The sequence below is a fragment of the Hippocampus guttulatus genome, chromosome 3, assembly GCF_054856545.1.
Source record: "Hippocampus guttulatus isolate MCC_2025c chromosome 3, RoL_Hgut_1.0, whole genome shotgun sequence".
Lineage (NCBI taxonomy): Eukaryota > Metazoa > Chordata > Actinopteri > Syngnathiformes > Syngnathidae > Hippocampus > Hippocampus guttulatus.
The window spans coordinates 13,228,892-13,256,621 of record NC_141263.1 but is presented as its reverse complement, the minus strand read 5'-3'; the positions used below and the strand labels follow the sequence as shown (position 1 = coordinate 13,256,621).

At 40.2% G+C, this 27,730-nt stretch overlaps 2 protein-coding genes across 5 annotated transcripts in view; both read left to right on the top strand.

Moving 5' to 3' along the window:
- dennd5a (DENN/MADD domain containing 5A) overlaps positions 1 to 18,833 on the top strand; it is a 35,821-nt gene extending 16,988 nt beyond the window's left edge. For 2 of the 3 annotated variants that reach the window (XM_086106873.1, XM_086106872.1), the window contains 20 exons: positions 3,523 to 3,710; positions 4,689 to 5,000; positions 5,906 to 6,121; positions 6,363 to 6,597; positions 6,751 to 6,901; positions 6,986 to 7,079; positions 7,268 to 7,372; positions 8,365 to 8,496; positions 8,704 to 8,856; positions 8,971 to 9,058; positions 9,141 to 9,228; positions 11,294 to 11,422; positions 12,356 to 12,477; positions 12,557 to 12,702; positions 14,232 to 14,350; positions 14,434 to 14,615; positions 15,949 to 16,031; positions 16,778 to 16,901; positions 16,985 to 17,153; positions 17,447 to 18,833. In XM_086106873.1, coding sequence (XP_085962999.1) covers positions 3,523 to 3,710; positions 4,689 to 5,000; positions 5,906 to 6,121; positions 6,363 to 6,597; positions 6,751 to 6,901; positions 6,986 to 7,079; positions 7,268 to 7,372; positions 8,365 to 8,496; positions 8,704 to 8,856; positions 8,971 to 9,058; positions 9,141 to 9,228; positions 11,294 to 11,422; positions 12,356 to 12,477; positions 12,557 to 12,702; positions 14,232 to 14,350; positions 14,434 to 14,615; positions 15,949 to 16,031; positions 16,778 to 16,901; positions 16,985 to 17,153; positions 17,447 to 17,630 — 3,020 coding nt within the window. In that variant the 3' untranslated portion in view covers positions 17,631 to 18,833. The remainder of the gene's footprint in view (positions 1 to 3,522; positions 3,711 to 4,688; positions 5,001 to 5,905; positions 6,122 to 6,362; positions 6,598 to 6,750; positions 6,902 to 6,985; positions 7,080 to 7,267; positions 7,373 to 8,364; positions 8,497 to 8,703; positions 8,857 to 8,970; positions 9,059 to 9,140; positions 9,229 to 11,293; positions 11,423 to 12,355; positions 12,478 to 12,556; positions 12,703 to 14,231; positions 14,351 to 14,433; positions 14,616 to 15,948; positions 16,032 to 16,777; positions 16,902 to 16,984; positions 17,154 to 17,446) is intronic. The other variant, XM_086106874.1, reaches the window with a different exon arrangement.
- An 847-nt stretch (positions 18,834 to 19,680) lies between these two features.
- Positions 19,681 to 26,256, top strand: sinhcafl (SIN3-HDAC complex associated factor, like). 2 transcript variants are annotated; one of them, XM_086108163.1, is made up of 6 exons: positions 19,681 to 19,820; positions 20,707 to 20,875; positions 22,102 to 22,201; positions 22,451 to 22,565; positions 23,384 to 23,534; positions 24,530 to 26,256. In XM_086108163.1, exons 2-6 carry the CDS (start codon positions 20,748 to 20,750, stop codon positions 24,720 to 24,722), a joined length of 687 nt encoding a protein of 228 aa, XP_085964289.1. In that variant the 5' UTR covers positions 19,681 to 19,820; positions 20,707 to 20,747; the 3' UTR covers positions 24,723 to 26,256. The 2 variants fall into 2 exon arrangements, with proteins under 2 accessions (XP_085964289.1, XP_085964288.1); XM_086108162.1 differs by having other exon boundaries at positions 23,381 to 23,534.
- The last annotated feature ends 1,474 nt before the right edge of the window (positions 26,257 to 27,730 follow it).

Here is a 27,730-nt window from a genome sequence, read left to right as displayed (position 1 = left end):
ATGATAAAACTTTAACCACTGCAAACTACGACCACGATAATAAATGCTGCTCAATGAATAATTCAGTGACAGAGTCACTGTAAATGTAGCAGTTGTTAATACAGATTTTCTATCCTGAACCGTTTTACAATTGTTTAAGAAAAGGAAAAAAAATCCTGTATTGACTGCATGATATTTGTGATTTTGGATTAAGCACTTTGTGAGTCCTCTCTGTGATAATCCTATACAAATAACGTTTACAGGTACTCACTGACTTATGCATAAAGGAAGCCCTTAATACAGCTTTATACATTCTCTATACAAGCCATTAAGTACGGTAGTTAAAAGCCTGCTTGTCAAATTGTTAGCTGACATTTAGCTCCACTTAGTTGCTGAATTTTTCCAGCAGCCTTTTAATGATGTTTCTTACTTCATAAGGCTCTGTTAAGCTGATATAAGATGTTACCACTCGACAGTGGCCACGGGATAACTGTCGAGAATAACCCGAACCAAATAATAAACCAAGTGTTGTTGAAAATTAATGCTTCATGCCATTTAAACTCTTGAGTTATTAACCCACTGATAAACGATTTCTAAATCTTTACCGAACCACACTTACTGTAAAGTGGTATCAAGGATTCTGTCTCGACACTTTTTTTAAAAACATTTTTAATTGACACTGCGTGAGGTATTAACAATGTGGTAGATGTCTTTTTTTTTTTAATACGTAAATGAAATAGACCCAAGGCGCTGGCAAATCTTTGATATACATGTTGGCACTAGTGTTACATAACCTACTAAGTGTCCATTTAAGTAATGCATTTTGAGTACAAGCTTGTATCATACTGCGACCCTCGCCCATTTTAGTCAGAGGTTTTTATGTACTCGATGGTGATGCTGCATGCACATACCTGTACTTGGAAATCTTCTAGGTAACATTTTGATCTCTTAAACCTTGTCGGTGGGTAGTTTCTCATGCAAGAGTAAGTCAATTATTTGCTGAGCAAAGAGGGCTTTTTAGAGTGTGCGCTAGATGTGGAGTGGTGTTTGGATCCATTATAATAGTAAGAGGAGGGCAAATGGTTTATAAAACGCCATGAGCTGGGTGAGAAGCTTTTGAAAGGGAAAGCTGTGGTGTTGCTAGGCAACCTCTAGACAGGGAGGATAGCCAGGATGCAGGATGATTATCATTGGTTGGAGGTGACATCATGCCCTCTCTCCCATGAGAGAGCCGCGGAACGTGTGAAGGGTGTCGACTGGCATTACTCCACCGGGAAGGACTAAAAGATTGTTTGGAGGAAGCACTGCGCATCAATATTCATGCTATTAAAATGGATGTTTTACAATAACAAGACGACAATGAGGCTTGACATGACACTGGGATTCATAATTGGTTAAAATTGTGGTCAGCATCTTTCCAATGATCCGTTTACCCAATCTGTCAAGGGATGCATCATCCTGTGCTGTTCATGTGTCAAGCATTGTGCCATGTTGCACTTCACGTGTTGTAGGTCACGTTATTGCCTACTTCTGCTTTTTTTGTTTTCGCAGAAAAGTGAGTGACGGGAGGGATCAACACAGTGTCCCAAAAGTACATTTACTCTTTCTAATTCGTATTCGGTTTCATTCACACCGATGTGACGCCATCAGCATTTGACAGTTTTGACAGGGTTTTTTTAAGCACATCTTTCCCTTTCGCCTGGCTCCCCCATTGACTTTGAGCACCGTGTCAAATTTGCGGTCTGGCAAAAACTTCTGTCCCGTTGACATGAAAATGAACTAGGCATTGTCAGGGTGTGATGGCCATTCAAGCCTCTCAAACCGGTGCTGAACTGTAGAGAAATGTCTTTTTAGGCAGCATTTTTGCAATGCTGCTACAATGTCAATTGGAGAGCTGTGAAAATGGTGTACAATAAGTAGTTGCTACCAAATAGTTTGACGTGTAAGAAAACCAACTTCAGTAGGTGTCCTTGAACAATATAATGAAGGTTCTTCAAGACAACAAGAAAACTCAAAATGGTCAAACCTCAGCAAAGATGCAAATATTGGTCATCTGCAAAAAAATAACAGGTCTAAAACTGTCAGAGGTCTTCTGCGTCATACTTAACCTTCTTTAGCCTTTTGTACTCCAGCATATCTAATTGTCCCCCTTTTCTAATGACATTTGACATCAATATACGCGCCGTGACAAAGCGAAACCCTGTTTGACATCACAGCTTCTGACATATTCAGTTTAGGTATGATTCACCAATTTCACCGTTGAGATCAAAATCTTCTTGGGTTATGAAAATATTTTTTTTATGATGTAGCTGTGCGGGTTGTCCCCAAAACGTAATCAGGACATCCCTGAAAGGACACCCACTCGTAAAATTTCCAGGTTGACGCATCAAAAAAACTGTAGAAGGGAAGTGAACGCATGCCGAGGTCAACAAAGCTATCATTGCAGAGGAACTTCAGTGGGTAGAACTGTGCTGTGTCATACCGAGAGGTGATTCTAAGATTTTGCCACTGCCTTGGAACTTGATAGGATCTCTAAAATGTCAGTCAAAACTGAGCATTTTATTGGATTGTGAAATGGTACTAAATGGAGTGGCCAATGAGTTTGCACTTTATAAATCACATTTAAAATATATATACAGTATATATATCTATATATATATTTAGCAACAGGAGTGAAGTGGTTCTTGTCCTTGTGGCCTTGTCAAAGGAAAAGTGGGTCATGTTAGTATTTTAGTATCCCTCCTGAGGGCGGAATCTCGTTTCGAAGTTGCAATCTTGTCTTGCGTACCAACCAGCACATGACCAAATGAAGGAAGGGTATTTGGTCTGTCACCATAAGAGGAAAGGCAGCGCTGTGTAGTAGCTGTCAACAGGACAGAGTAGGAATGTGAATGAGGAGGAGCAGACACGTATTCGTGTGTGGACCACTTGACTGCAGCGAAACCATGACCACGAATCAGTGGTGATGTGTGAAGTCACAAACAGGGAATTGGTCATGAGCTTGGAGGGTCAGCTGAATTTGGCTGTCACACTTCAGAGACTATTCGCAAGGGCACCAGCCTGGAGGTGTTATCTACTCCGCAAAGAGAACTAATTCAGCTTGTGACCTTTATAGTATAATAAATTGTGAGTTCTTAAATTTATTACGTACTTACTAGTTGAGGCTTCTCATTTTGCCGCATGAAAAAAAGTTTTTTTTTTTTTTTCGGTACATGTTAAACACAGCAGTAATATAAATATTGCAATATGATTTTTCCAATCTCACGCAGCCCTAGTTTAAATGGGTTTTAAATTGTATTCATTAAACATGTAATCAGATCAAGATGCAGGACACTTTTACAGTTAGTTTTGTTGTGTGTTTTCTATTTTCATTGCATTTCCTGTTGCCGCGAATGGCAGCAATTCGGTGGAGTGGCGCATTTACTGTTTTACGGGCTGTCAAAATTCTGTTATATGTACATGGTGGATATCTTTTATTCATTCTTAACGAAAGACTACTCTCATTTGGACGGCTCTCACTGATCTGTTTTCTCTGCGTCACAGATTACCAGAGGCTGATGACGGTTGCAGAAAGCATCACAGCCTTAATGTTCCCCTACCAGTGGCAGCACGTGTATGTTCCAATTCTGCCTGCCTCTCTCCTCCACTTCCTGGACGCCCCTGTTCCATATCTCATGGGCCTGCACTCAAATGGACAGGATGACCGCACCAAGCTAGAGTTGCCGCAGGAGGTAGATACTCTCTCACCCCACCGTTATGTCGCATCACTCGTTTGGACTGACCTGAACAAAGCTAGCTTTGTAACAGCTCTGCATAGTGTTTTGACTGTACATCTCATAATCACATGTGACGCGTGACGTGTAACTTGACCGCATCAGTGTCCACCCTGGTTGTGTCCATTTGTTCCAGCTGTCAATATGCACATCCTTCACTTTGGCTCTGTGCCTAAGTACCTTCACATATGAGATGGAGCATTTTGTCCCACACAAATGCAGTGTTGCCAGTTTAAATTGACTGTGGGAAGGATCTTACAAAAAATTCTTTTGTCGATGCCTTTTTTTTAAATTGCGAGCCGTACCTTTGGCCTACTTATCAAATCAAAGCAAAAGGGAACAAAAATATCAAAAGTGTCATAATAAAATGTATCATTGCACACTACTTCATGGACTTTAAGCTACATATCAGGAATATTGAATCAATGCTTGAATGCCTTTCCATATTGGAGCCTCAACGTTGGGACTCCATCCGGTCCTGCAAGATGTTCGACTTCAGATTTAAAAACATTAGAAAAATAATTTTTTTATGACAGTGTTGGGAAAAATGTCTTCAAAAATATATTAACTGCGCACTCAATGTGCAACTTACATTTTCAAATCACATTATGGGCTCTTTGCTTTACTAGCCCCACTATGACAGTTTCATCATTCACATTCTTACATGTTGAGCTCTTTAAAGGTTCCTCCAGATGTTTTAGTATTTGGGGTTTTCATTTTAAAACATGCAAATAACTCTCAATGCACAAGAGTACAGTATTTCAAGGTCAGCTATTGCTCTTAGCATTGTGTCCCAATCTATTGTCCTTTCTTTTTTACGCCACACAAGGGAACTATTATGTTTACACTTGCATTAATTTAATATGTCGGTGACCTTCATTTTTGTGCCAGTTATTAGCATGTCTACTACATTTTTTGTTTCCCGTGTCCCTTCAGGCCAACTTGTGTTTTGTGGACATCGACAACCATTTTATAGAACTTCCAGAAGAGTTGCCGCAGTTTCCCAACAAGCTTGAATTCATACAAGAGATCTCGGAGGTGCTTGTGTCCTTCGGCATGACACCGGAAGGAAACATCCACTCGACAGACACGCAAGTCAAGCACAGAGGCTTGCGATCAGCCGACGCGGTCTCCGACAAACGCAACGGCAACCTGGCGTCGCCTCTCAACTCTTACTTGCTGAGGGAGAATGTAACCATCGCCAGACTACAGGCTCTGGTCAAGAGGACAGGCGTTAGTTTGGAGAAGGTTGGACATGACATGTTTAATCCTTTATAAAGCGCAAACAAATCAATCAAATTGATGTGCTATATCTTTCATTTTAAAGGCTTTGGAAAAATGTTCAACTGTGTTTTACAACTTTTCGATTAAAAAAAATCCAAGTCCTTAATAGATAATAGATGAGTTTCCATCATAATAAAATTTCCTGTATCTGATAACTATGCTCCGTTCAGAACACAGCTGGATGAGTGAACATGCTTTTTAAGTTGAGTTACTTAAAAAAAAACACCCACTGCAGTAACCTTGACTAAACAGAGGAGGGAGCCCTTTACACACTACCGTTAACACATTTAAGTCCAGATGAAGAGTTTAGCTTCAGGGAAGTGTTTTCAATACAAGGAAAAAAGTGTTACCGGTACTTGTTTTCTTGTATTGAAAACACTTCACTTTTTTCAATACAAGGAAAAAAGTGTTACCGGTACTTGTTTTCTTGTATTTATTTGGAATAAGATTAAAATTTACGTGAAAATTCCAGTTGCAGACAACAAGCAATACAAATTTAGGACGTGTTATCCATTAGGTGAATGGGCCACACTGGATGGCTTTATATCCATTGACAGAGTCCTGTCCTGTCAATATGCATAATGCTTATGCCTGTATCTTTATCCATTTTAATCGTCTCTTGTGTTCGTCTCATAGATATGTTGCATTTAATCTTAAAAACAATTACCTGTATATCAAGATAAGTGGAAGGATCATTTGCAAATTAAAAGATGACTTGACAGCTTTGTCTGAATCACTCAATGCTGACTTTCAGTTGAGGCACCAAAGCACTGATGTATGCTCTGCTACTGTTACATTTTTTAGTTATTGAGTGACTATTTCAGTGCTGGAGTTGATTTGCTTTTCACGCATGCACGTGTGCACATCAGCTTGAGGTTCGAGAGGATGCCAGCGGCAATAAGGACCCGCGATTTCATTGTGATGATGAGGAGCTGAAGATGCACCAGCTCAACATCCACGTGCGTGAGGTCTTCGCCAACCGCTTCACCCAGATGTTTGCTGACTACGAGGTGTTTGTGATCCAGCCGAGCCAAGACAGGGAGTCCTGGTTCACCAATCGAGACCAGATGCAGAACTTTGACAAGGTGAGATGCTGCAGATTTTTCAAAGAATACTTGGACAGTGAACTCCTGCTTGAGCACGGTTCATCAGTCATTCCCTTGCTATATATGGTCAACGTTGAAGTGATCATATTGTGTATGTGAATTACCGACTTCCCAAAGGCCTGAATGTAATCACCTCAAATATTCCACTGCACTAAACAAGGGTTTACCATTTCATTCTAAATTGCCTTTAATATTTTTATACATTTGTGTTTGTGTGTAGGCCTCCTTCCTGTCTGACCAGCCCGAGCCCTACCTACCTTTTCTGTCCCGTTTCCTGGAGACACAGATGTTTGCCTCCTTCATCGACAGCAAGATCCTCTGCCATGACGATGAGGACAAGGAGCACACGCTGAGGGTGTTTGACACCCGGGTCGATAAGGTCCGCATGCTGAACGTCCGCACGCCCACCCTGCGCACCTCCATGTACCAGAAGTGTACAAACATTGAAGAGGCGGGTAAGTATTAGGAGGCCTGGAAAATTGTCACGAGAAGTTGAGCTGGGGAATTTGAAACATATTCCAAATTGTAATCTTTGAGTTTGATTTAATGTAAAGATATATTCAACCGCATATAACGGCATTTTATTTCGTTTTTGTTTTTACTCACAGAGAAGGCCATTGAGATGAGAGTGATGAAGATCGACCACACAGCCCTACATCCCCACCTTCTGGACATGAAGATTGGCCAAGGACGTTATGAGCAAGGCTTCTTCCCACGACTGCAGTCCGATGTGCTCTCCTCTGGGCCCACTAGCAACAAGTGACTACTTTGCACCACCCGAATGTTCAACCGATGCTTCCCTCCTTCCAGCTTTTGTCATTTATTCCGAGCGTTATGTTCCAGATGGGCCAAGAGGAGCGCCCCTGCCCAATGGAGGAGGCGGGACCGCCAGAAGCAGCACGCAGAGCACCTTTATTTAGATAATGACCAGAGAGAGGTTAGCGTTCCACTTTTCACAGGCGACCTGAGCGTTGTTGTGTTCTCTCTGCATGATCCTTTCTGATTCTTTTTTTAATTTTTTTTTTTTTAATACTTTGCCTTCATATTTTTGTTCTGTCGTTTCATCATTTCTTTGGTCGCTGTGTCTCTTTCTCTCTGTTTGCGCACATGCTTGCACACTCTCAGCATGCAGAGTGTTTGTTTCCGGAGCTGCAGCTCCTGCTCTTTCTTGACTACTACTGGCACTTGCAGTCCTTCAAGCCCTGTTTAAAGTTGGTGACTGTGGATGTGGTATGTTGCTGGCCTTTGGTCAGGTCATCATGCTCAGATCACATGAGCCGCGCTTATGATTTTTCCCCTTTTCCCATTTCCTCCACTATCAGACCAGCTTTGCCTGAGATTCTCTGTTATATACGGGCCAAATTAATTGCAATAAAAATCTGTACATCAGTTGAGGAAAAGCAAATTGATTAAGAATACAGATTTTTTTTCCCCCAACACCCCATGAATCGGCACTAGTGATGGATAATAACGACCAGTTTTAAATAACGCTATTTGAGAGGAATTAATTCAACAATAAATATGTGTCCCACTAGATAAATGTCTTGTGGCTGTAGATCTGGTATTTCCACTTTATAAAATAAATATCATTTATCAGTTAACAGTGTGTAACAGGCAGACATTATTTGAACTTTTTTTCATTCCAAGTTAAAATTTATTGGAAAACTGAACAAAGAAAATTCAGTGTTTATCTAACCAAATAGTGCATAGCCTTGTCTGGCAGAAATCTGCTTGCTTAATGCTTCCGCAACATGCCATAGACGGGATAACAAAACTAGCATGAAGCTATACTCACAGTCATATATTTTTACATCCAAATTTTCTATAAAAAAAGCCAATATTACTGTAGCTTATGGAGCAATTGTGAGTATCTTTGAATTTATATTATGCAGGTAAAATAACCACCTCCCACTTAAACCAAGGCGCGCACACACTCACCAGAAGTCGCACGTTGAATGCATGAAATCATGATGTACACATTCTATTTCATTATATTGTTTCCTGTTTTGTTTTTAAAGCACAATACTATAGAATGCTATTTTTCTTCTTTTTTTCTAAAGTGAGGCATTGTTTGGCTCAAGAGTGTTAGCTCCTATTTATTTGTTAATGTTTAAAGGTGTGATGACAGGTTTTTTGTGTGTGTAATGACAGATCTTGTAAGTCTAGGGTTACTCTGGCACAGTTGGATTTGTAGCGGTTGAAACAAATATGTTTTTCAATAGAAATATATCCAAGAAGCAAGGAACTTGGGCACGACCATCAGACAGCCCAAACTGTCCAACCTGTCACCTTCTGTCATTGCTCAGACCAACTGGAAGTTTGTCGAGGGGTTACTAAAAGAATGCCGGATCAAGGTTTGTACGTGTCACTCTTTGGTGTTTTGTTTTCATCCGATTGCCATTTGATCTGGGGGTGGCAAAAGTACTTCTCTGTGCGTCATTAGAAGTACAGATAACTATTTTCAAATGTAGGGAGTAAAAGTAAAAAGTTGTCAGAAAACAAATTCTCAAATAAAGTACCCCAATAAATAATTGGTCTTAAGCATTGCCTTCACCCTCCAGACCAAACGTATGCTTGTTGAGAAGATGGGTCGAGAGGCAGTGGAGTTGGGTCATGTAGAAGTCAGCATCACTGGTGTGGAAGAGAACACACTGATTGCCAGTCTCTGTGACTTGTTGGAGAGGATCTGGAGCCACGGGCTGCAAGTTAAACAGGTAAGGAAAACAACACAGTAGTTTTCACCGGGCTATTCAGCACTATTCGGCCCTTGCAGGTGTTTAACCCTGAATATTATGCTCCCACCTCCCACACCCGTTTTCTGTTTTCAGGGTAAATCTGCACTATGGTCCCACCTGCTACATTACCAGGAAAGCAAAGAAAAGAAAAGTGCAACCCCAGCTGGTTTGGGACCTCCAGGTAGAAAAACAAATTCAGACACTGACTTGGCATAAAAAGTAATACGACTGAAAGCATAACCTGGAGAACATTTATGCCCCAGGTTTTATTCACGACACTGAAAGACGGAAATCGGATGGTGGTGGATCTGCCATGCCCCCACTTAAAGTGTCCCTGATCCAGGACATGAGGTGAGGAGAAAAGAACAATAAGGCTCATTTTTGGATCCAAGTGTAAGGAAACTGATACTGTCTCGATGTCTGTGAAGTCTCAAGTTAAATACATAACACAGAAGAACCTTGATGCAGCCAAATTCCTGACATCACTCACTAAACCATGCCCCTTAAAGGCACTCAAACAGGACTACAGCTGTTGTTGTTGTTGTTAATTTCAGCTTGTCCAACGTATAGTAATTACACTTCGTAAAACAGTCTTTTTTTTTTTTACGTTCATGTTTTTATGTAATAGTTGTATTTGCCTTTTATTAAATAGCCACAACAAAATCAATAAATAGTATTGTTTTTGGGTGGTGGACAGTGGGTTGGATGAGACATCTTAATAGCATTTCAATTAATTTCAATGTTGTTAGTAAGTGTCTCAAGTCACAAATAATGTCCATATATTAAGTCATCATTAAATTTGCCACTGTAAAGTTCAACGTAACAGATCAGTCAACTGTTTGTTATATCTGTACGTGCTTGTGTGAATGTGTGTGCGAGTGTGCTGATACTCATACTATGGCTGCAGAATTGTCAGCATGAGGCGTCTGCATTTGTGTTGCATGAAGAAGTGCGTGTATCAGTATATTACTTCCAGCCTAATTACCACACACACACACACGCCCTCTGGGTTATATCAGGTCACACACACACACGTACATACGCAGCACTGTGCTCCCGGTAAGACGCTCCCCCTCCACCCAACTCAATGTTGACCCAAAGACTGTTACGTACCGTTACTTTGACACACAATACAAAAACAATCGGCACACGTCCCTTAACTTAATTTCAGCATTCATTTCTTTGTCATAACATGGAGTCGATATTTATGTTCAGAAGATTGCTAGACTCTCATAACTTGGCAATGGGTCACTGTTATATTTGGCCATCATTATCAATGTTACCTCTGTTGCCATGGAGATGCTGTGCAGAGAAAATGGGTTACTCATTGGATGTAAAGGATTGAGACATGGGAGGGTGTGGGAGCTGTAGAAGGCAGAAGAGAGTAGACAAGCTTCTGGCACAGGTGGAGTGGAAGGGAATGTGTCTGGACATCGAAGTCATGATCGTGGCTTGCAGCAATGACACATACGAATGTGGACTGGTTCAGCCCCATGACAGAGGAATTTGTTTTTGTCAAACCATGGACTTGAATGGCTTTAAAGGAATTTAATGAAAACCAAAATCCTCATCCAATACATATCTCGTTAGGTCCACAATAATGTAAATATAGTGAATGTGCCACATCTGAGTCTTCAATGAATCACCCAACCTATTTGTGGAGCGGTCTTGCCATGCCATTAGCAGGGGTTAGGAACTCAGCCATGCCACGGATAGTACAAATCAGCAAGTAATTGATGCTCCCACAAAACAGTTTTATAATTGCCTGTAAATGTCAAAAAATGGCAGCAAAGCGCTACTTATATCTGAATGGAACTACTCAACTCATTTCAACATAGTTCCTTGGCCACAAAACAAAGTAAAACATTTGTCCAAATGAAGCTACCAAATTAACTTCAACATATTTTGTTGGCACCGACATGTAGTGGCAAAGGTTTGCAATTGCCCGAGGTGCCACAAAATGACGGCAAAGAACTGCAGTTCTTTTGTCTAAATAAAACTCTTCAACTCACATGTTTCCACATGAAGGCATCATAAACACTACTTTTATGTAAGTGGAGCTTCCTAATTCATTTCAACAAAGCTCAGTAGCACCAACATCTAAATTAAACTCCTCAACTCACACCAACGTATTTTCTTGGTGTGAGTTGCTTCAAGATTGTAGCAAAGCACACCTTTTTTAATAATGAAGCTCCCCCAATTCATTTCAACATAGTTCCTGCTTTGGACTGAGCATAAGAGTGAATAACAGACGATAGCTTCACAAAATAAAATCAGTACATTAGCAAATGCCGAATCATAAATACGCCTGGGTTCACTGTAATAATTCAATTGTGATATTAGATATGAGATTAATATTTGTCTTTCTCTTTATGTACAAGACCTTTCTGACATGAGCTGTTTCTCCCCCCCCTAGACACATTCAAAACATAAGTGAGATCAAGACAGATGTGGGAAAGGCCAGAGCTTGGGTTCGCCTCTCCATGGAGAAGAAATTGCTCTCCAGACACCTGAAGCAGCTGCTGTCTGATCTCGAGCTTACCAAGTGAGCTGAACAAGATCACTCTGGGTCCTCTGTCCAATGCAACCAAAATATTTTTCTTTCTCTGCCACTGAAAAATCGTAGAATAACTCAACTTACTTGATGTTTGTGGGAGAATGTGATCCACTCATATATAATAAATTGCCTCTCTGAAACTGCAAAACATCACACTGTAGTCTGCCGTTGCATAAATAATGCACATCCACGTCACTTCATAATAGATATGGTGGGGAGTGAAGTGAACTAGGTCAGGTGGCTTTGTCTGCCTTTATGACCTCATGTCACAGTTGTGCTTTCCATCTAACAACAGAGGTTTGTTTGTTTGTTTGTTTTTTTAAAGCCAATTTGCTCTAACTTTGGTAAGTCATCTAGAGTACATAAGTCATATTAGAGGTTGCAATATTCAGTGAATTTTGAAAGTTGAAACTTTTCCATGGGAATTAGCAGGAATAATCTAGTAATTGACAAAATTCAAGTTTGGCTCTTGATAGGAAACTTAAAATCTATTTTATCGTAATCCTGACTAAAACTTGATAACTAGCTTTTAAAGGTACTAAAGGAAAATAATCCTTATTTAGAGGGGCCCCAACCTTTTGAGTGTTTTGAGTCATGAGCCATCACTTGGTCCATTCAAGTTTGTCTGAACTTTCGCCGCTCAAGGAAGGTGGAGAGAACTTTTTTTTTTGTACCACAGACGCGTTTCATGTAAAGAAAGTCTTTATTCCGGTGAGTCGGCAGCACATCAATTCAATTCCAATGGAAATGTTCCAATTTTGCATATTTTACAGAATTTTTCACTTCCAATGAAAATTAGCTGTAAACTTCCTGGAAATGTAGCATAACTATTTCACCGCCTTGATGATATTGGGTACATACCTCGCTGGAAGCCTGGCTTGCTCAAAATAATTTTGTTTTGTCAATCCACCTTCATTTTAGAAAACTATACAAGCGATATGCTTTCCTGCGCTGCGATGATGAGAAAGAGCAGTTTCTCTACCATCTGCTGTCATTCAACGCAGTGGACTACTTCTGTTTCACCAATGTCTTCACCACCATCAGTGAGTTGACCTAATAAACTCTTAGGTTTGGTGTTGATTCAACTTGAAATTATTGACATTTGTCTCATTTGCCTTTCAGTGATCCCTTATCACGTGGTGGTGGTTCCCAGTAAGAAGCTGGGTGGCTCAATGTTTACAGCCAATCCTTGGGTGTGCGTGTCAGGTGAACTGGCCGAGACGGGCATCCTGCAGGTCCCCAGGAACACTCAGGAGATCACATTTGAGGTTTGTCTCGTTTCTTGAGTTTTATGTTCTGACACAAATTCTTGAAAATAAATTTGCAGCACTTGAATTTTTAGATCATCCATTCGATGTCTTTTAGATGTAGGTTAAAATCAAACACAGGAGCACACCATAACACGCGACATTTACTCCATTATATCTACTGAAGCACCTTTATGGATGAACTGTACTTGTTGGACTTTTACTGGAGCATTAGTAGGAAGAAACAACACTTAAGGGGTGTTCACACGGCACACATTTGGTCCGGCGCTGCACCGATGTATTTTGTTGCGATATATTTTGCACCGCAGCAAATTGTGTGGAGCGTTCACACGTACAAAGCCGCTGAGCGTGTCTGCACCGGCACAGCGTCGGTGCAGCCCCACTTGCGTTCACACGGCAGTTTCTGCAGCGGGGCAAAACGACAGAAAACAAATGAGCTGTCGTGTTGGTTCTTTTTAAAACGTATACACAATTCAAGCGACTACTGGACAGGAACGTCCTTCTCCTTCTCGGTCTCCGTGCCTTCTGCTCGAGAGTGACCGCCCCCGAAAACGTAAATCAACGATGACTTCAATGACACTCAGAAAAGCAAACACGTAATGCGCCAAACAGAAAATCAAGAGAGGAAATCACAAAATAAATTATATGGGGAGCGGGGGGTTGTGAACACACAACAAATGAACAAATTACACAAACAACTCCGAGACAGTCCAGTCTTCTACAAAAGGAAAGATGTTACCAGCCAAGTCTTGTGTCGTTATTAAACAAACACATGGCGGAAGTCCGACAGAGCACGAAAGCAACGCATTCTCGCCGTACGTAAACTCTTCACAAGCATTTGCTCTGGAGCAAATTTAACCCAGTTGCATTCACACGTGCAAATTTACACCGGTGCTGCTTCGCTAACGAGCATTTGCTCTGGAGCAAATTTTTAAACCACCTCCCTGAGGTGGATCAAATTTGGTCCGGTGTAAGCTGTTTTCCGGGGCTACGCCGGAGCTAATTTGCACGTGTGAACGCTCTACTGGGGCAGCCCCGGCGTAGCACCGGACCAGATCTTGCCGTGTGAACACCCCTTTAGAGTCCATGACACTGAGCTTGCTACTTTATTTGTATCTATTTATTATTGCTTGATTTCTTGCGCGATCAATTTGTTTTGGTTATTTGAGAGACTTCTGCCTCAATTGCTGTCATTGCAGTTTGCCTTCCTTTTATGATTTTATCCAGATTTAATTTAACTTGGTTTTAATTGGGTGATATTTGAATACTACATTGCTATTTTATATTTTGTCTGTTGATGTTCATGCTCTAAATTTAAAAAAAAAACAATCAGAAGTTACTCGTTATTTACTCAGAAGTTCGGTTTTCCCCGATTAAATTCTCCTAGTAATTATTTGGAGGGATAACCTTTACTTTTACTCGAGTCATATTATTCGAAAATAACTGTACTCCAATTTTTACTATTAACTATTCCGTTCACCTCATGTGTTGACCCAAAGTTTAAAGAGAACATGTCCCTTCCCTTCCAGTGCCAGAACCTGGGTAAGTTGACCACAGTGCAGATGGGTCATGATAACACGGGTCTCTACGCCAAGTGGTTGGTGGAATGCGTTATGGTCCGTAATGAGATCACAGGACACACATACAAGTAAGTGCAGCTTTTCAAAGAAAATTCACCTCAACATTGCTTTCACCAAGAGCACAAGACAAACAAGCTTGTTTGCCGGGCAGGTTTCCGTGCGGCCGGTGGCTGGGCAAAGGCGTGGATGACGGCAGCCTGGAGAGGATCCTCGTCGGGGAGCTGATGACGCCCATCACGGAGAACGACGAAAGGATGTGTCGTACGCCGCCAATGCAGCAGTCGCCGGGGATGATGAGGAGATTTGTGACAATCTCACCAAATAGCAAGCCAAGTAAGAAACCGCTCCACACAACTTTGCCAAACTTCAGTCATGTCGTCCATTTTCTTTTTTCACATACTTAGATAATCTGACAAGAACGTGTGAGTTTTTGGGGCTTTGTCTGTCTCACGGGGCCTTAAGGCAAATCTCTAACAGGTTTGATATTTTTCCCCTCACGAGGTACAAAGCTCACCGTGTGCCCATCATTTTAGCAGTGGGAAATCAAAACACTTTCGTTGCTCACACGATTTTGAAGATGGCCGCCCTCAGCGAAGTTGTCAGCGGCTACATATTAGAGGATAAATGGCTCGATATGTCGTGACATATTGCCTCATGAAACTGAGGGCACTGTGAAAACACTTGACTGATGCAACGTCGCTGTCACCACTTATCTCTGTTTTTGAAATCATAACATATTATGTCATATAATCTGGGCAAAAAGGCAGATCAAATCAAAGTTCCAAATGACCACCAGAGGGTTCTGTGACTCGGAATCTTCATGTTCACTGGAAGATTCTGTCGGAAACTAACTTCTGGTGACACCAGAACCCTCTACCTATCCCAGGGGTCGGCAACCCAAAATATTGAAAGAGCCATATAGGACAAAAAACAAATATGTCCGCAGCCGCAAAAAAATAAAAGTCTTCTATAAAACTTACAATGAAGGAAACTCATGCTGTATGTTTGTTGGAGACTGGACTGTCTCAGAATTGTTTATTTGTTGTGTGCCCCCATAGAATTTATTTTGTAATTGCCTCGCCTGATTTTTTTTTTGGTGTATTATTTTCGCTTTTCTTAGTGTCAGTGAAGTGATCATTAATTTCCGTTTTTCTGAGGCTGTCTTTGAACGCCTCTCGAGTGAACGAGAAGAGAGAAGGCACAGAGTCGGACGCAGACGTGTCAGTGTTTGTCGAGACTGTTAAAAGCATAAATAAAGTGTACGTTTTAAAAACAAGACCACAGCTCTCCTTTTTCGGAGCTGCAACATGTATCTATATCTATTTGAGCTATATTAGCCTACTATCAAAATCTTTTTCCACTTTCAAACATTTTTTTATAAAGCTCCAGCCACTAGATGTCGCTAAAGAGCCGCATACGGCTCTGGAGCCGCGTGTTGCCGACCCCCGACCTTTCTCAAGGTCATCCAGAGGTCGAAGGTGACATTTTTTCATATGCATACTCAAACTGCGCATGCGCAAAGCGAACATCCAGTGCTTTCAGCACCGCCTCTGGCAGTCAGTAGGGATGAAATAGAACTGTTACATTTCAGCGGTCTGATAAGAAAAAACATTTTTCCCTCCATGTTATTTTACTCATCAGCCCTGTCTTCTTTCTCTTTTGGCAGAGTTAAACACAGGTCAAATCCAGGAGGGAGTGGGAGAAGCCATCAACGGCATTGTGAAGCACTTCCACAAACCGGAAAAGGAGGTGGGAGACGATAGTCTAGACAAGCCACCATCATGTCCTTCTATTATTCATCCCTCCTCTGGCGATCCCCGAGCTGCCACGTGGTCTCTTTTGGACTGTTAAAAACATATTAAAGTTTAAATGATACAGCTGTTTTAATTCTCATACGGATTGTCTGACCTAGAATGATGGCTAGTCGTCTTCATGTTTTGGAGTCTGTGGTATTCAACACCAAAGCAGATCATTTCAATTGCACTGAAATGAAAGGAGGTTGGGGATTTTGGTGTAATTTCATATTGTTGCTATCGGGCAGAATGCTTGCATCTCCAAAATCACTACTTTTCAGGCGATTGCATCGTTCACAGTTGGTTTTATAGGTTATATTGGTCTTATATACCATTACATACTCACATTACCACAACACCACCTCAAAGTCATGTTCAATTGTTAATTTACTGTGACAAGAAAACAGGCAAATATATGACGCTGTCATTGATTGTAATGGTAGGGCATGCCACCAGCACCTACTGTTCACATCAAAGTCTGCGCTCACGCTGACCCCCGACAGGACAAAAAAGTCTTTAATACTTCACAAAAGCAAATAAGTGTATAGTCACATCTTCTTAACGTTTCTTAGCCCATAGACCCATGAATGATGTAGTCAATAAAACGATGAGATGACCTAACAGGATACAAAATGGAAGAGAATTTGTAGGCATGACTCAGAGGGAAATTGAAATCATGTCTTGTGTTCCTGCTATTTACAGAGAGGCAGTTTGACACTTCTCCTCTGTGGGGAGTTTGGTCTTGTCTGGGCTCTGGAGCAGGTTTTCCAGCATGGTTTTAAATCACCTCGACTCTTTAAAAATGTCTTCATCTGGGACTTCTTGGGTAAGAAACACTATCTCCTTGAAATAACATATTAGCTCTATTCTGCATTTCATCTATTATTTTCAATATTGTCAATGAAACAGAAAAAGCACAAGCGTACTTTGAAAGCGCTGAGCAACGGGAGGTGAATCCGGATGAGAATTGGCAAAGCCGAGTGCGCCACTTCTGCCGCTTCATGCGCGCCATCAACAACACGTCAAGAAACATTGGCAAGGACGGAAAGTTCCAGATGCTCATTTGTCTGGGTGCAAGGTAGGCAGGAAACAAATGAATGTTATCTTGGGGAAGATGACGTTAAACGCTCACTTTGCCCTTTAACAACCTGTACAAATATTAGTTAGACATTATGAGCAGCATTGTCTTTCAACTTGCAAACTAAGAAAAGAGCTCAAGATCAATCTTGTCACCAATTTGATGGCCAACATCAAGAGTGTGTCACGAGCGAGTCATAAAACAATAGTTAATGCATTCATTGTTTACACTATACTTAAATGATATCGGTGTGCATTTGCATTGAGTCTGCTCTTTGTTTTGTTTCCCCTCAGGGACCATTTGCTACACCACTGGATCGCCCTTCTCGCAGACTGTCCAATCACGGCGCAAATGTACGAAGACGCCGCGCTGATCAAGGACCGCTCGCTGGTGAACGCTCTGATTCGAGTTCTTCAGACTCTGCAGGAGTTCAACATCACCCTGGAGGCATCGCTCATTAAAGGTGTCGGGATTTAAACCAAACCAGCATCCTGCTGGTTGCACCAATTCAGTGAACCTTTTATATGCAGGAACAGACTCGAAACAGATGACATACTTTGGCTTATGTGAAAGACACTGTTACATTTGCCATATATTGTATTGAAGTGCAATGAGCCTTTTGAAATCTATTGTTTTTTTTTATCCCCAATAATGTGGTCATGTTTCAAACATGCTTTCTTTTATGAACCATGTTTTCCCATATTATTGTCAATGACCTTCTTGTGCTACCTTTTATCAAACGCTTAAGATTTTCATTGTTGGAATGAACTGCTGACTCCCTTTAAATACAGCCATAGCTGTATTTAAAGGGAGTTTGGGGTCAAAACTCTTAATATATTTTATCAGAGAAAAACAGTATTTTGTAAAATCAGTCAAGTTGCTTGCTCTGTTGTCCAGTCTTCTAATGTCATAACGCAGAGCAGAAAGCAAATATAGAGGTGTGTTTGATAAGTATGGATGTGACAGAAATGGGAGAGTTGAACTGAGGCACCTACAAAAGAAGCCGAGGGCCGCTTCCATTGCAGCCTTTTCTTGGGAAATGTATGCAGACCTTTTTATGTGAAATACCTTTGTACCCTCAGTGCAAAAATGGATTCTCCTTGCATGAAATAGAGACTCTATAACGGATGGAAGATACAAGTGCTCCCAAGGGTTCCACCTTTCTGCACAATGGCAGCCTTTATGTAAATGGCTCCATCCGACTCCTCTTCAACGCTTTCCTGCCCATGTCAGCATCTTGGAGGAAAATATCCTTGATCCCCTGCTACTCCTTTGCAGTCATCCCTAATGGGAGCAAAAATGCTTCTATTGCCCACCACCTGATTTTATTGTCATGGTTTCTTGCTATGCAATTTCCACAGCAGAAAATGTGCCCCCCCCCCCCCCTCACAAAGCCTATGTCAGGGCCGCCTGAGGTCACACCGGGTCATCTTTCATGAACTTGTATGTATAGAGTAAAGAGATTTGATAATTGAAGGTCTCCTTTTTTGTGCCAACAGTGACTGGAATGAACTCTTCTCTATATGACTCATACATGAGTGTCTTGCAAGATATATATTTTTGTTTTCCAAAAAGAAACAGTTGTACATTTATGATATAGCTGTGTAATGTAGTGTTTACTAAGTGACAGACCATGTACAGTGTAAAAATATATCAAGAATAAAAGCATCTGTAATGTTAGTTTGGTGAAATTTGCAAATGTTGATTTATCCAATTATGATGCAAAACGTGATCGTTTTTCATGCATATCGGCCTCTGAACATAATCCATTCAGCCTAATAGAACAATTGCCCAAGTCATTTTTAACTAAACATCAACATCAAGTTTTTGTTGAGGGTTTTTTTTCCTTGTCTGTGTAGATCCTCAGTTATCCAGGTTGTAATTTGCATAAATTGAATCGAGGCATTCAAAGATAACGTAGGAATTTATGCCTTTAAGCTAATGATTCAGAAATTCTGGCTCACATGCGGTTTCTTAGTATAGGTTGACCATGTCTGAAATGATGCATGGCTTATTTTACAAAGATAATAATAGTACAAACTATTTTTGCACTAGATATTTACATGGAATGACTAAAGATTACTATTTTATTTATTTATAATATACAGTATAGTGTATGTATAAATGTGTGTGTATATACATATATATAATGTGTATGTATATATATATATATATATATTTATATATATATATTTATATATATATATACTGTATATATGTGTGTGTATGTATGTATATGTATGTGTGTATGTATATTACGTATATTATTTTTGATTAGTGCTTTTCTTTTAACGATGGTCTACTTGAGCTCTTTTCTAGCGAGAACATGTAAACAAACTTCTTCGCGCCATGTCAAATGTCTGTTTATCTTTAAAGTCGTACACCAGGTGGCTTGTTGGAACTGTAGTTTCAAATGAGCAACCAACAACGCTCCGGCCGAGGTGTTCACCACACATCCCAGCATTCCGCTCTTCTGTGCGTGTCTCCAATTGGTCGAGCGCTGTTCAAACCCAACGCCTGCACGCCTTATTTGGTCATCGTGCACTCGCGCGCTTCATTCGGGCTTTTTATGCTAATCATATTTTAATATCCAGCTGTATGCAGTCGTAGTAAGGAGCATGCGCAGTGCGTGACAAGAAAACGACGAAGATTCAAAGTTTTCCTTCGGTAAGTCTCTCTTTATTTCCTTGAGGTCGTAGTGACGGTCGTTTAATGGAGCTAATGTATTTAGAGTGAAATGAACTAGCAACGTTATTCGATGTTCACTATGTAGTTGTCTATAGTGTCGAGTGGGCTGCACAAAGAGCCGCCGACAATGGAAGTGAATGGCAGCATGGCGTGGTGCGGGGAGCGCGCTAGCCAGCATGCTAACGGCTAACAACAATGAGGCATATTTGGCGCTCGAACGGGCAAAAGTTTGAATTTAAAGGGGACACCGATTCTCACGCGACGTTTCGCCTTTTGATCAACACAACCGACTCGAGTGGAGAACTCCAAGCGAAATAAAGTTGTTCATGTTGTAACCAAGTGTTTGATGTTTCAACAAACCGTCCCGGGTAGCTTTTTGTTTCTCCGATAGACGCGAGCTGCTGTCTTTGCACTGCGTCGTCGCATGACACCTATTCGACTTTTATAATCACATGTGCACTTTTTACACTAAAGTATGTTGCGTGTTCACGACTGTCTGCAAAAGCGACGTCGTTGTCAGTTGGTGGTGGGCGTCGCGTTGCAATTTGGGTTTTAAAGTCATGTTTGGTTTTCTGTGAAGCCATAGTTGAGCTTCATTTAAATCGCCTTTAGACCGCTTCGATTTGTGCAATAAAAAAGTGACCCAGTCCAGTCCAAGCATTTCCCTTGTGCTGTCTAAATATCTCCCAAGTCTCACGCATGTTAAAAACGATACCTTCATCTTTTAATGTGTGCTCGGAGCGGGGACCGCCCCCCTGCACAATGGTGGCGAGTGCCAGAGTGTTCGCTCCTGGTGCACAACTAGTAGAACAAGCTCTCATTTTGTGTATGTATGTGTGCGTGTGTGTGTTCGTTCCTCGTGCAGGTTCTTTTACGCGTGCACCGAGCTGCAAAAAAAGGAAGACTATGTTTGGCTTTCACAAGTCAAAGATCTACCGGAGTAACGACGGCTGTTGCATCTGCAAAACCAAGTCATCCAGCTCGCGTTTCACAGACAGCAGTCGATATGAAGACACGTTCCGGCTCTGTTTTGGGTAACATGTCGCACTTGTGCAGAATTATTTTTCTTGTGTTGTTTTTGCATGCTCGTAATTGTCAAAGTGTGGAAAAAGAGTTTCCGACTTAAGTACAGTCGTACTTAACTTTTTTGTACGTTTAGTTGTATTATTTTTTTTAAAATACATTTATTTGTATACTTTTATTTAGGTATAACTGTGATTGAATGCAGCCCCCCAAAACATTTTAATTGAATTATTATCAAAGTATTTTTTTATTGTCCAATATTGTTTATGTTCAAAATGTGCCTGATGTTTCAGCGCGTTACAATTGTATATTTTTAGTAGGGCTGCAAATGATTTTGAAAAATAATAAACTGTTGATTTATTTTTTCCTCGGTTAACCAAATTGAATTTTAAAAATACATTTGGATCCATTAATTCAAGAATGGGACATTCTATCAAATCGAGAGTGCAGAAAATGCTCAAACATACAGGAAATTGTTTATGATTCTGTTTATGACACCCCACCCCCACCCCCAGAGTCCCCGCCCATAAGATCCGTCAGAAAATGTTGGCTGCTGTTTTCTAAATGTCTTAATTCGATGTACAAAAATATTTGTATATTTACTGTTGTGAGGGTGAAATTCAGAGGATTTGCAAAGTTAAGTTAAACAATGGCTCTAAATGATTAATCGACTAGTAGTCATTTGATAATTGATTGTTGATTAATTGTTGTATCTTGATCTGTTAAACCAACAATTGCAATTCTCTTCAAGATATACCGTATATGCCATTTCAAAGGCATGTGTTGCCTTTGCAATGGCAGGACACGCCTTCCGGCAGCACCCGGTTTGTGCCTTCAATCCAGATTCAGCCATGTGAGCTCGCAGTGGGACAAAATCATTGTTAGTCCCTGTACTGTAGATCATTTCATGTTAATTAAAAACAACAACAACATAAGGCTAAATGTAAATGTCTTCAGCAAGCCTCCCCCAACTGCATGTCATGTGACTACTATACTTTCCCTGGTGACAGTCAACTGACCGGATGAGCAAAACTGGCCAACGCTACTTCAATACAATACGTCTTTATTTATATCGCGCTTTCACAACAGCTGCAGCTGTAACAAAGCCCCCTTACAGAACATTTAACATAAAATAACAACTATATGCCACAAGTGCTTCCAAAAACAAATTGTTGGTCATGATGGTAACGGTTGCTGTGAAAAGTTGAAGAACCACTGCTTTAATTTGTATTGATAGGCTGTCTGAGGACCGTGTTGGAGACATCTGCAATGCCTGCGTGCTGTTGGTGAAGAGGTGGAAGAAACTCCCCAATGGCTCCAAGAAGAACTGGAACCACGTAAGTCACATGTGCATCTTTACGTAGTAAGCACGGATAATTTGTTACTGTGCTCAAGTTGATTTTTCAGGTGTCTATGCTTTGAGTATGTATTTATTTTTCTGATGTTTTGACTTCATTCCCCACATTTGAAAAAGTCTGCGACAGGAATCATTTCTGGTGATTGTATTCTCTTGTCACATCCACTTTTCACCTTTTAAAATCTTGTGTTCAGTCATCAGACTTGTTGTTTTGGCTGTCTTAATGCAGGTGGTGGATGCCAGAGCTGGACCGGGCTTCAAAGTGACAAAACCCAAAAAGATCAAGAACAGCGATGGCAAGAAGAAAAGCAAGTTGAAGAGGCTTCACAAGTTGAAGAGGCAAAGTAAGTCCCATTTATCTACTCAGCTAAACTTGTGAGAGAAAGTCCAAATGTGTCTGCAATGGATGACATTTTCATGATTACAGCTGTGTTTGGTTCCAGGACTGTCGTGCCTTTTTGTCACTTTAAATCTGTTGTCATTTTGAGGCCCGTTTTCTTTATCCTCTGCTAGAGAGAAATAAAGACATGGCAGTATTTAATGATCAGTAAATATAAATATGCAAATAATTCTTGTTATTAATATCCAAGCCAAACATTGAAGTTAAACTACATTTTCATTTGTTAAATGGACATGTTTTATTATTACACAGCACACTATTGCCACAAACATGTTTTGCTAGTCATAGTTGGCTGGGACAAATTTTGCTCTGACCTGATCTGATCAGAGGACAGAAAAATGCTGAGGACATTGAGGGCCAATTCGGGGAAAGAAACAGTCCAGTTGCTCATAGTCGAAGTAACGACGGCCCATTATGCTGAATCTGAAGACTCTGGGCTGATGAGATAAACATGGAAGCACCGTGAGGCTGAAATCTGACTGAATGGAGGAAAAAAAAATGTAATTGACCGACGCATACTGAATGCCGTGAAGCCAAAAGAAATGCTGCCCAAAGGGAAAGAGTAGACTGTTGCTATGACATTATCATACAGTTTTGACAAAACAAAAATAAAAATTGCAAGTTTAGATCTAGGTCAGTGTTTCTTGACCATCCTCAGGCCTTGCTGAGATAACCACTGTTGAGCGTTAACCAGCACAGTGTGTCCGATCTCTCCTTTTGACTAAATGTTCTATTTTTTTTTTTTTTTTGCTTTGCAAGTAGACTCGGATGCTCACAGCACCACCTCCAGCGTGTCTCCCGCCCAGTCGCCCAGCTACAGCAACTTGTCCGACGACGGCTCGGACATCGAGTCCAAGCAAAGGCGCTCATCACCTTCTGCTTTCTCTTTCTTGGACCGCTCCTACTGGAAAAGGTGAGGAATTGCAGTAAATACCAAAATGAATACCGGTATGTTTAAAATAAACCCCGAACATGCAATGAACTGGTAAAGATGAAAGCAAAGGACATTTTCGCTCTAATTATAGATAATTGTGGTTTTATAACTTTGAAATATAGTTTCGGTTAGTTATTGTGTTTTTAAAAGCACTCATACTTTTATTTCATTCACAAAAATATTTGTTTTGATTTTACTTGATTTGTCAGCTTTCATTGACCATGATAACCTTGATCTTTACCTACACTCGTGGATTGAGTTTTTATGTTCCATAAATGAAAGGTGAAGGAAGTCAAAGTGGCTCTTGGATCATTTTAATTTTCTTTGCCTTGAAAGCAAAAATTAAATTGGACACCCCTAAATAGGACCTTCACTGGAAATAATGCCAGTGGGTATTGGTGCCTTTCAAGGTGTTGGTACGCGTACTCTGAATTAAAAAACAAACGTGTGTTCCAATATTACATACTGGCACCACTGACTGCAAATTTCACAAAAATGAATGGTGAACTCTTCTTGGGTGGCAGCAAAGTAAAGAGAGATAAACCACGAATGGTATGATGAAGTATCCTTTCAGCTGTCCTGTGGCAGTTTTATTTTTTAACTTTTTGTTGTTGCACAAAGGTAACATGACATCTGTAGTCATACTTGTATACTGCCCCCTTGTGTTCAGACTGAGTACAGCACAAAACTGAAATACCTTTTGTGACAACATAGTGAGAAAAACACGTGGGTGGCTGTTCACATGTCAGTCATGACAAGCTGTTAAGATGCAACAGCATTATCGATTATCGGTACTCTCTGTTGGCAAGTACTCGGTCTGGGAGGGGAAAATGGTATCGCTTCATTCCTTAAGTCAGCTATGTAAACAACCACACTCCAAATGCCTCCCCTGTTAATAAAGTCTTGAACAACTGATTGAATGTCTTTTTTTCTTTTTTCTTCCCCCCCCCCCCCCCCAAAAAAATCATCTGCAGGCAAAAAGTTTGCTGTGGGATCGTATACAAGGGCCGCTTTGGTGAGGTGATCATCGATCCTCGAGTCTTTAAGCCCTGCTGCAATTCCAAAACGCAGAAGACTCTGGCGTCCACGCAAGTTCCCTCCCTCCTTCCGGAAACGCTCCCGCCACAACTCCCGGAGGAAAGAAACCTGGTGATGGCTCTCGTTTAACCTCGCAAGAGTTGTCCAAGGAACTCACCCGGAATTTGTCTCCAGTGGCAGACTTCCCTTTTACCATCTTCTTTCGATCAGTTGGTTAGATGTATTTTTTTTTCCACATATGGATATTATTTTAACGTTTGTATAGTTTCTTTTCTTTTTGTAAAATACAAAACACAAAAAAAAGAACTTATGGGCATTAGTTTTATTTATAGGAAGAGGAGAAAAATTCTGCGAAAACTCATTATTTTTGGTTATCCATGTGTTTGGTGTGTAAATATTTTGTCACTTTCATACATATCAAGACTGTTCTATTTTTCCATGATATGCATTTTGAAAAAAAAAAACACCAGCTATTTCCAATATCAGTTCCCTCCCTCCTCTGTGTTGGAATTACTCCTGCACATGATGCTGCAAACTTTTATCCTTATCTATTTCACTTTTTTGGAGAGTACACACGAGGGTGGATGCTAGCGACACGTTCCGAGCAAAATGAATTAAATTAGATTTTAATATTTTTGTCAAAGCAATTGTGATGTTTTTGGAAGATGAAGCATGTCATGCATCATTTCTTTTTGTTTTTATCAATACTTGGAGCACATTGATCTGAATAGATGTGATTAGAAGATGCATGCAATATGTTTCTCTACCTTTTGGAGGCGAATAAATTGTTTATTTATTTCGTTTGTATAGCCACCAATGACATTACTTTTTTTTTTTTTTTTTGTAAATAGTTATGCTCCACGCAAACAATTCTTTACAAGAATGGGAAACCACTACTTAAGCTTTTTCTGCCGTTCCAGTTTACCATTCCTATTGACGAATATGCTAAAACTCAATTCAAAGCTCAGATGTATTTTTATTTGGTTAAAGTTCAGGGAAGTGTAATATATTTGAAATAGTGTGCATAGGTGACTGCATGTGATTTGTCATGTCAACTGTCAAAAACTATGCAGACATTCTGAATGTGCGACTTTGGGTCAATCGCCGTCTCTCAGTGTGACGTGACCTTGGTCCTGATTCTACCAAATTTAATTGTATAAAGAGCCCATAATCACCATTCATTGTTATCATCCCAAATATGTCTAATGTTCATGATGCTCAGGTTGCACCACTGTGATAGCCATGGCACGCTGTCTCTATGCCCCTCCCTCCCCCTCCTTTTTTTGGGTTAAACCATCAGAACTGCTCTTGATGGTGGCAGGGTTATTTTATTTTGTTAAGGTTCTCATTGAAAGGAGAATGGCTGGCTCTTTTTCAAACTGCTTGATAAGCTTTTTGGCATGTGCATTTTTGAAAGTGAGATGTGCCTTAATGAATTACCTGACCTTGTCTTCTCATGTAATTTATATTTATTTATTGCAGAAGGGGTTTTTTTTCTTTTTTTACTGAGATAGCTGGTGTAGAGCGTTTTTCCAAATGTTTTTGCGCACTTCTCGTGAACATGCAAACTTACAATGTTCCTCAATTTTTGTATACTGTACCACCGTGTAGAGCTGTACTGTAATAAGTTGAAATCGAATAAAACGGTGTCATTGAGGTGTTAGATGTCCGTGTCTTATGTAATGTGTTACATTATTTTGTTTTTTTATGTTAACTCTTCTGTAAAGCGCTCTGTTAAACGTTGAGCGGTTGTGAACGCGCTATATAAAGATGTAATGTACGTGTTTTCACCGCTAGATGGCGCCCAATAACTTGACAAAAAGTCCAGACGAACCCTGGTTGTGATTTATTTCGGCTATGGGTGCACTGTACAGTCGGTAATTGTCGGTATTACCCTCGTTAATTAAAAATGAAGTCCATTTTTTGTTCTACCTACTCAGGGCCCAGACGAAAACAATAAAAAAAACACAAACACTATTATACTAGTTAAGGATATCAAGTCAAGTACAACTTTATTGTCAAATGTGCTGTATGTGCACCACACAACACAGATGAAATGTCTTCCCTCTCAAGACAACATAATACAAGAGGAGCCGCTGCGGGTGCCCGCACCGCCATCAAAAGAAAAGTTAACATAATATTGGCCTTTTGGTCAAATTTCACAGTGAATCTAACATGCACTGTAAACCTTACAGGTGAATTTAATTTGACCTTCTCTAAATCTTGAAAGCAAGTTGTGTGAAAGGTACTAAAACATTAAAGTGCATTCAAATATTTAGGTCAAATTAAATTCACGCGTAAAGATTATAATGCATTTATGTTTATCTTAAGATGTAACCCAAAAACTGAACCCCTCCAACTTTTTGTAAGTGGTGTGCAAACCCAAATCTACTGAAGTTGGCACGTTGTCTTAACCATAAATAAAAACAGGATACCATGATACTCATCATATATTTAATTGATTACACTGCAAAGACAAGATATTTAATGTTCAAACTGATGAACTTTGTTTTTAGCTGTGTCTGTCCCAGCTTTTTTGGAATGAGTTGCAGCCATAAAATTCTAAGTCAATGATTATTTGCTAAAACAATAAGCTTTATCAGTTTGAACAACTTGTCTGTGCAGTAGATACAATTAAATATCGGTTTAACATAATTTGCAAGTCAATGTATTCTGTTTTTATTAAAGTTGAACACAACGTCCCAATGAATTGGGTTTGCACATGTATGTTGTATATATCCTTGTCTGAAAATAATCAAACAAGGTGCAACTGTGCCAATTATATTAACAAAATACATTACATGAATTGATTTTCCAATTCATATAAAATGTCCAACTCCCTTAATCAAGGTGAAAATGCTCACAGCTGTGACGAAAGCTGTTTGCACACAGTCCAGGCCTCAAATTCTCCTGTTAAAATAACTATTAAATAGGATAGAGTAACCGCATAGAATCAAGGTAACGTCCTCTTTCTCTTTTGTAAAACGTCAATTTATTTTATATATATATTTTTGCTTAGGATCTATTATATGGCTTTTAATGGTGACTGCTTGAAGTTTCCGGTGGACTGACAAAACGGTGTTGCTAGGCAACCACGTTGTTAGGTCAGCGTTGCCATATTTACGTTTTGAGCTAAT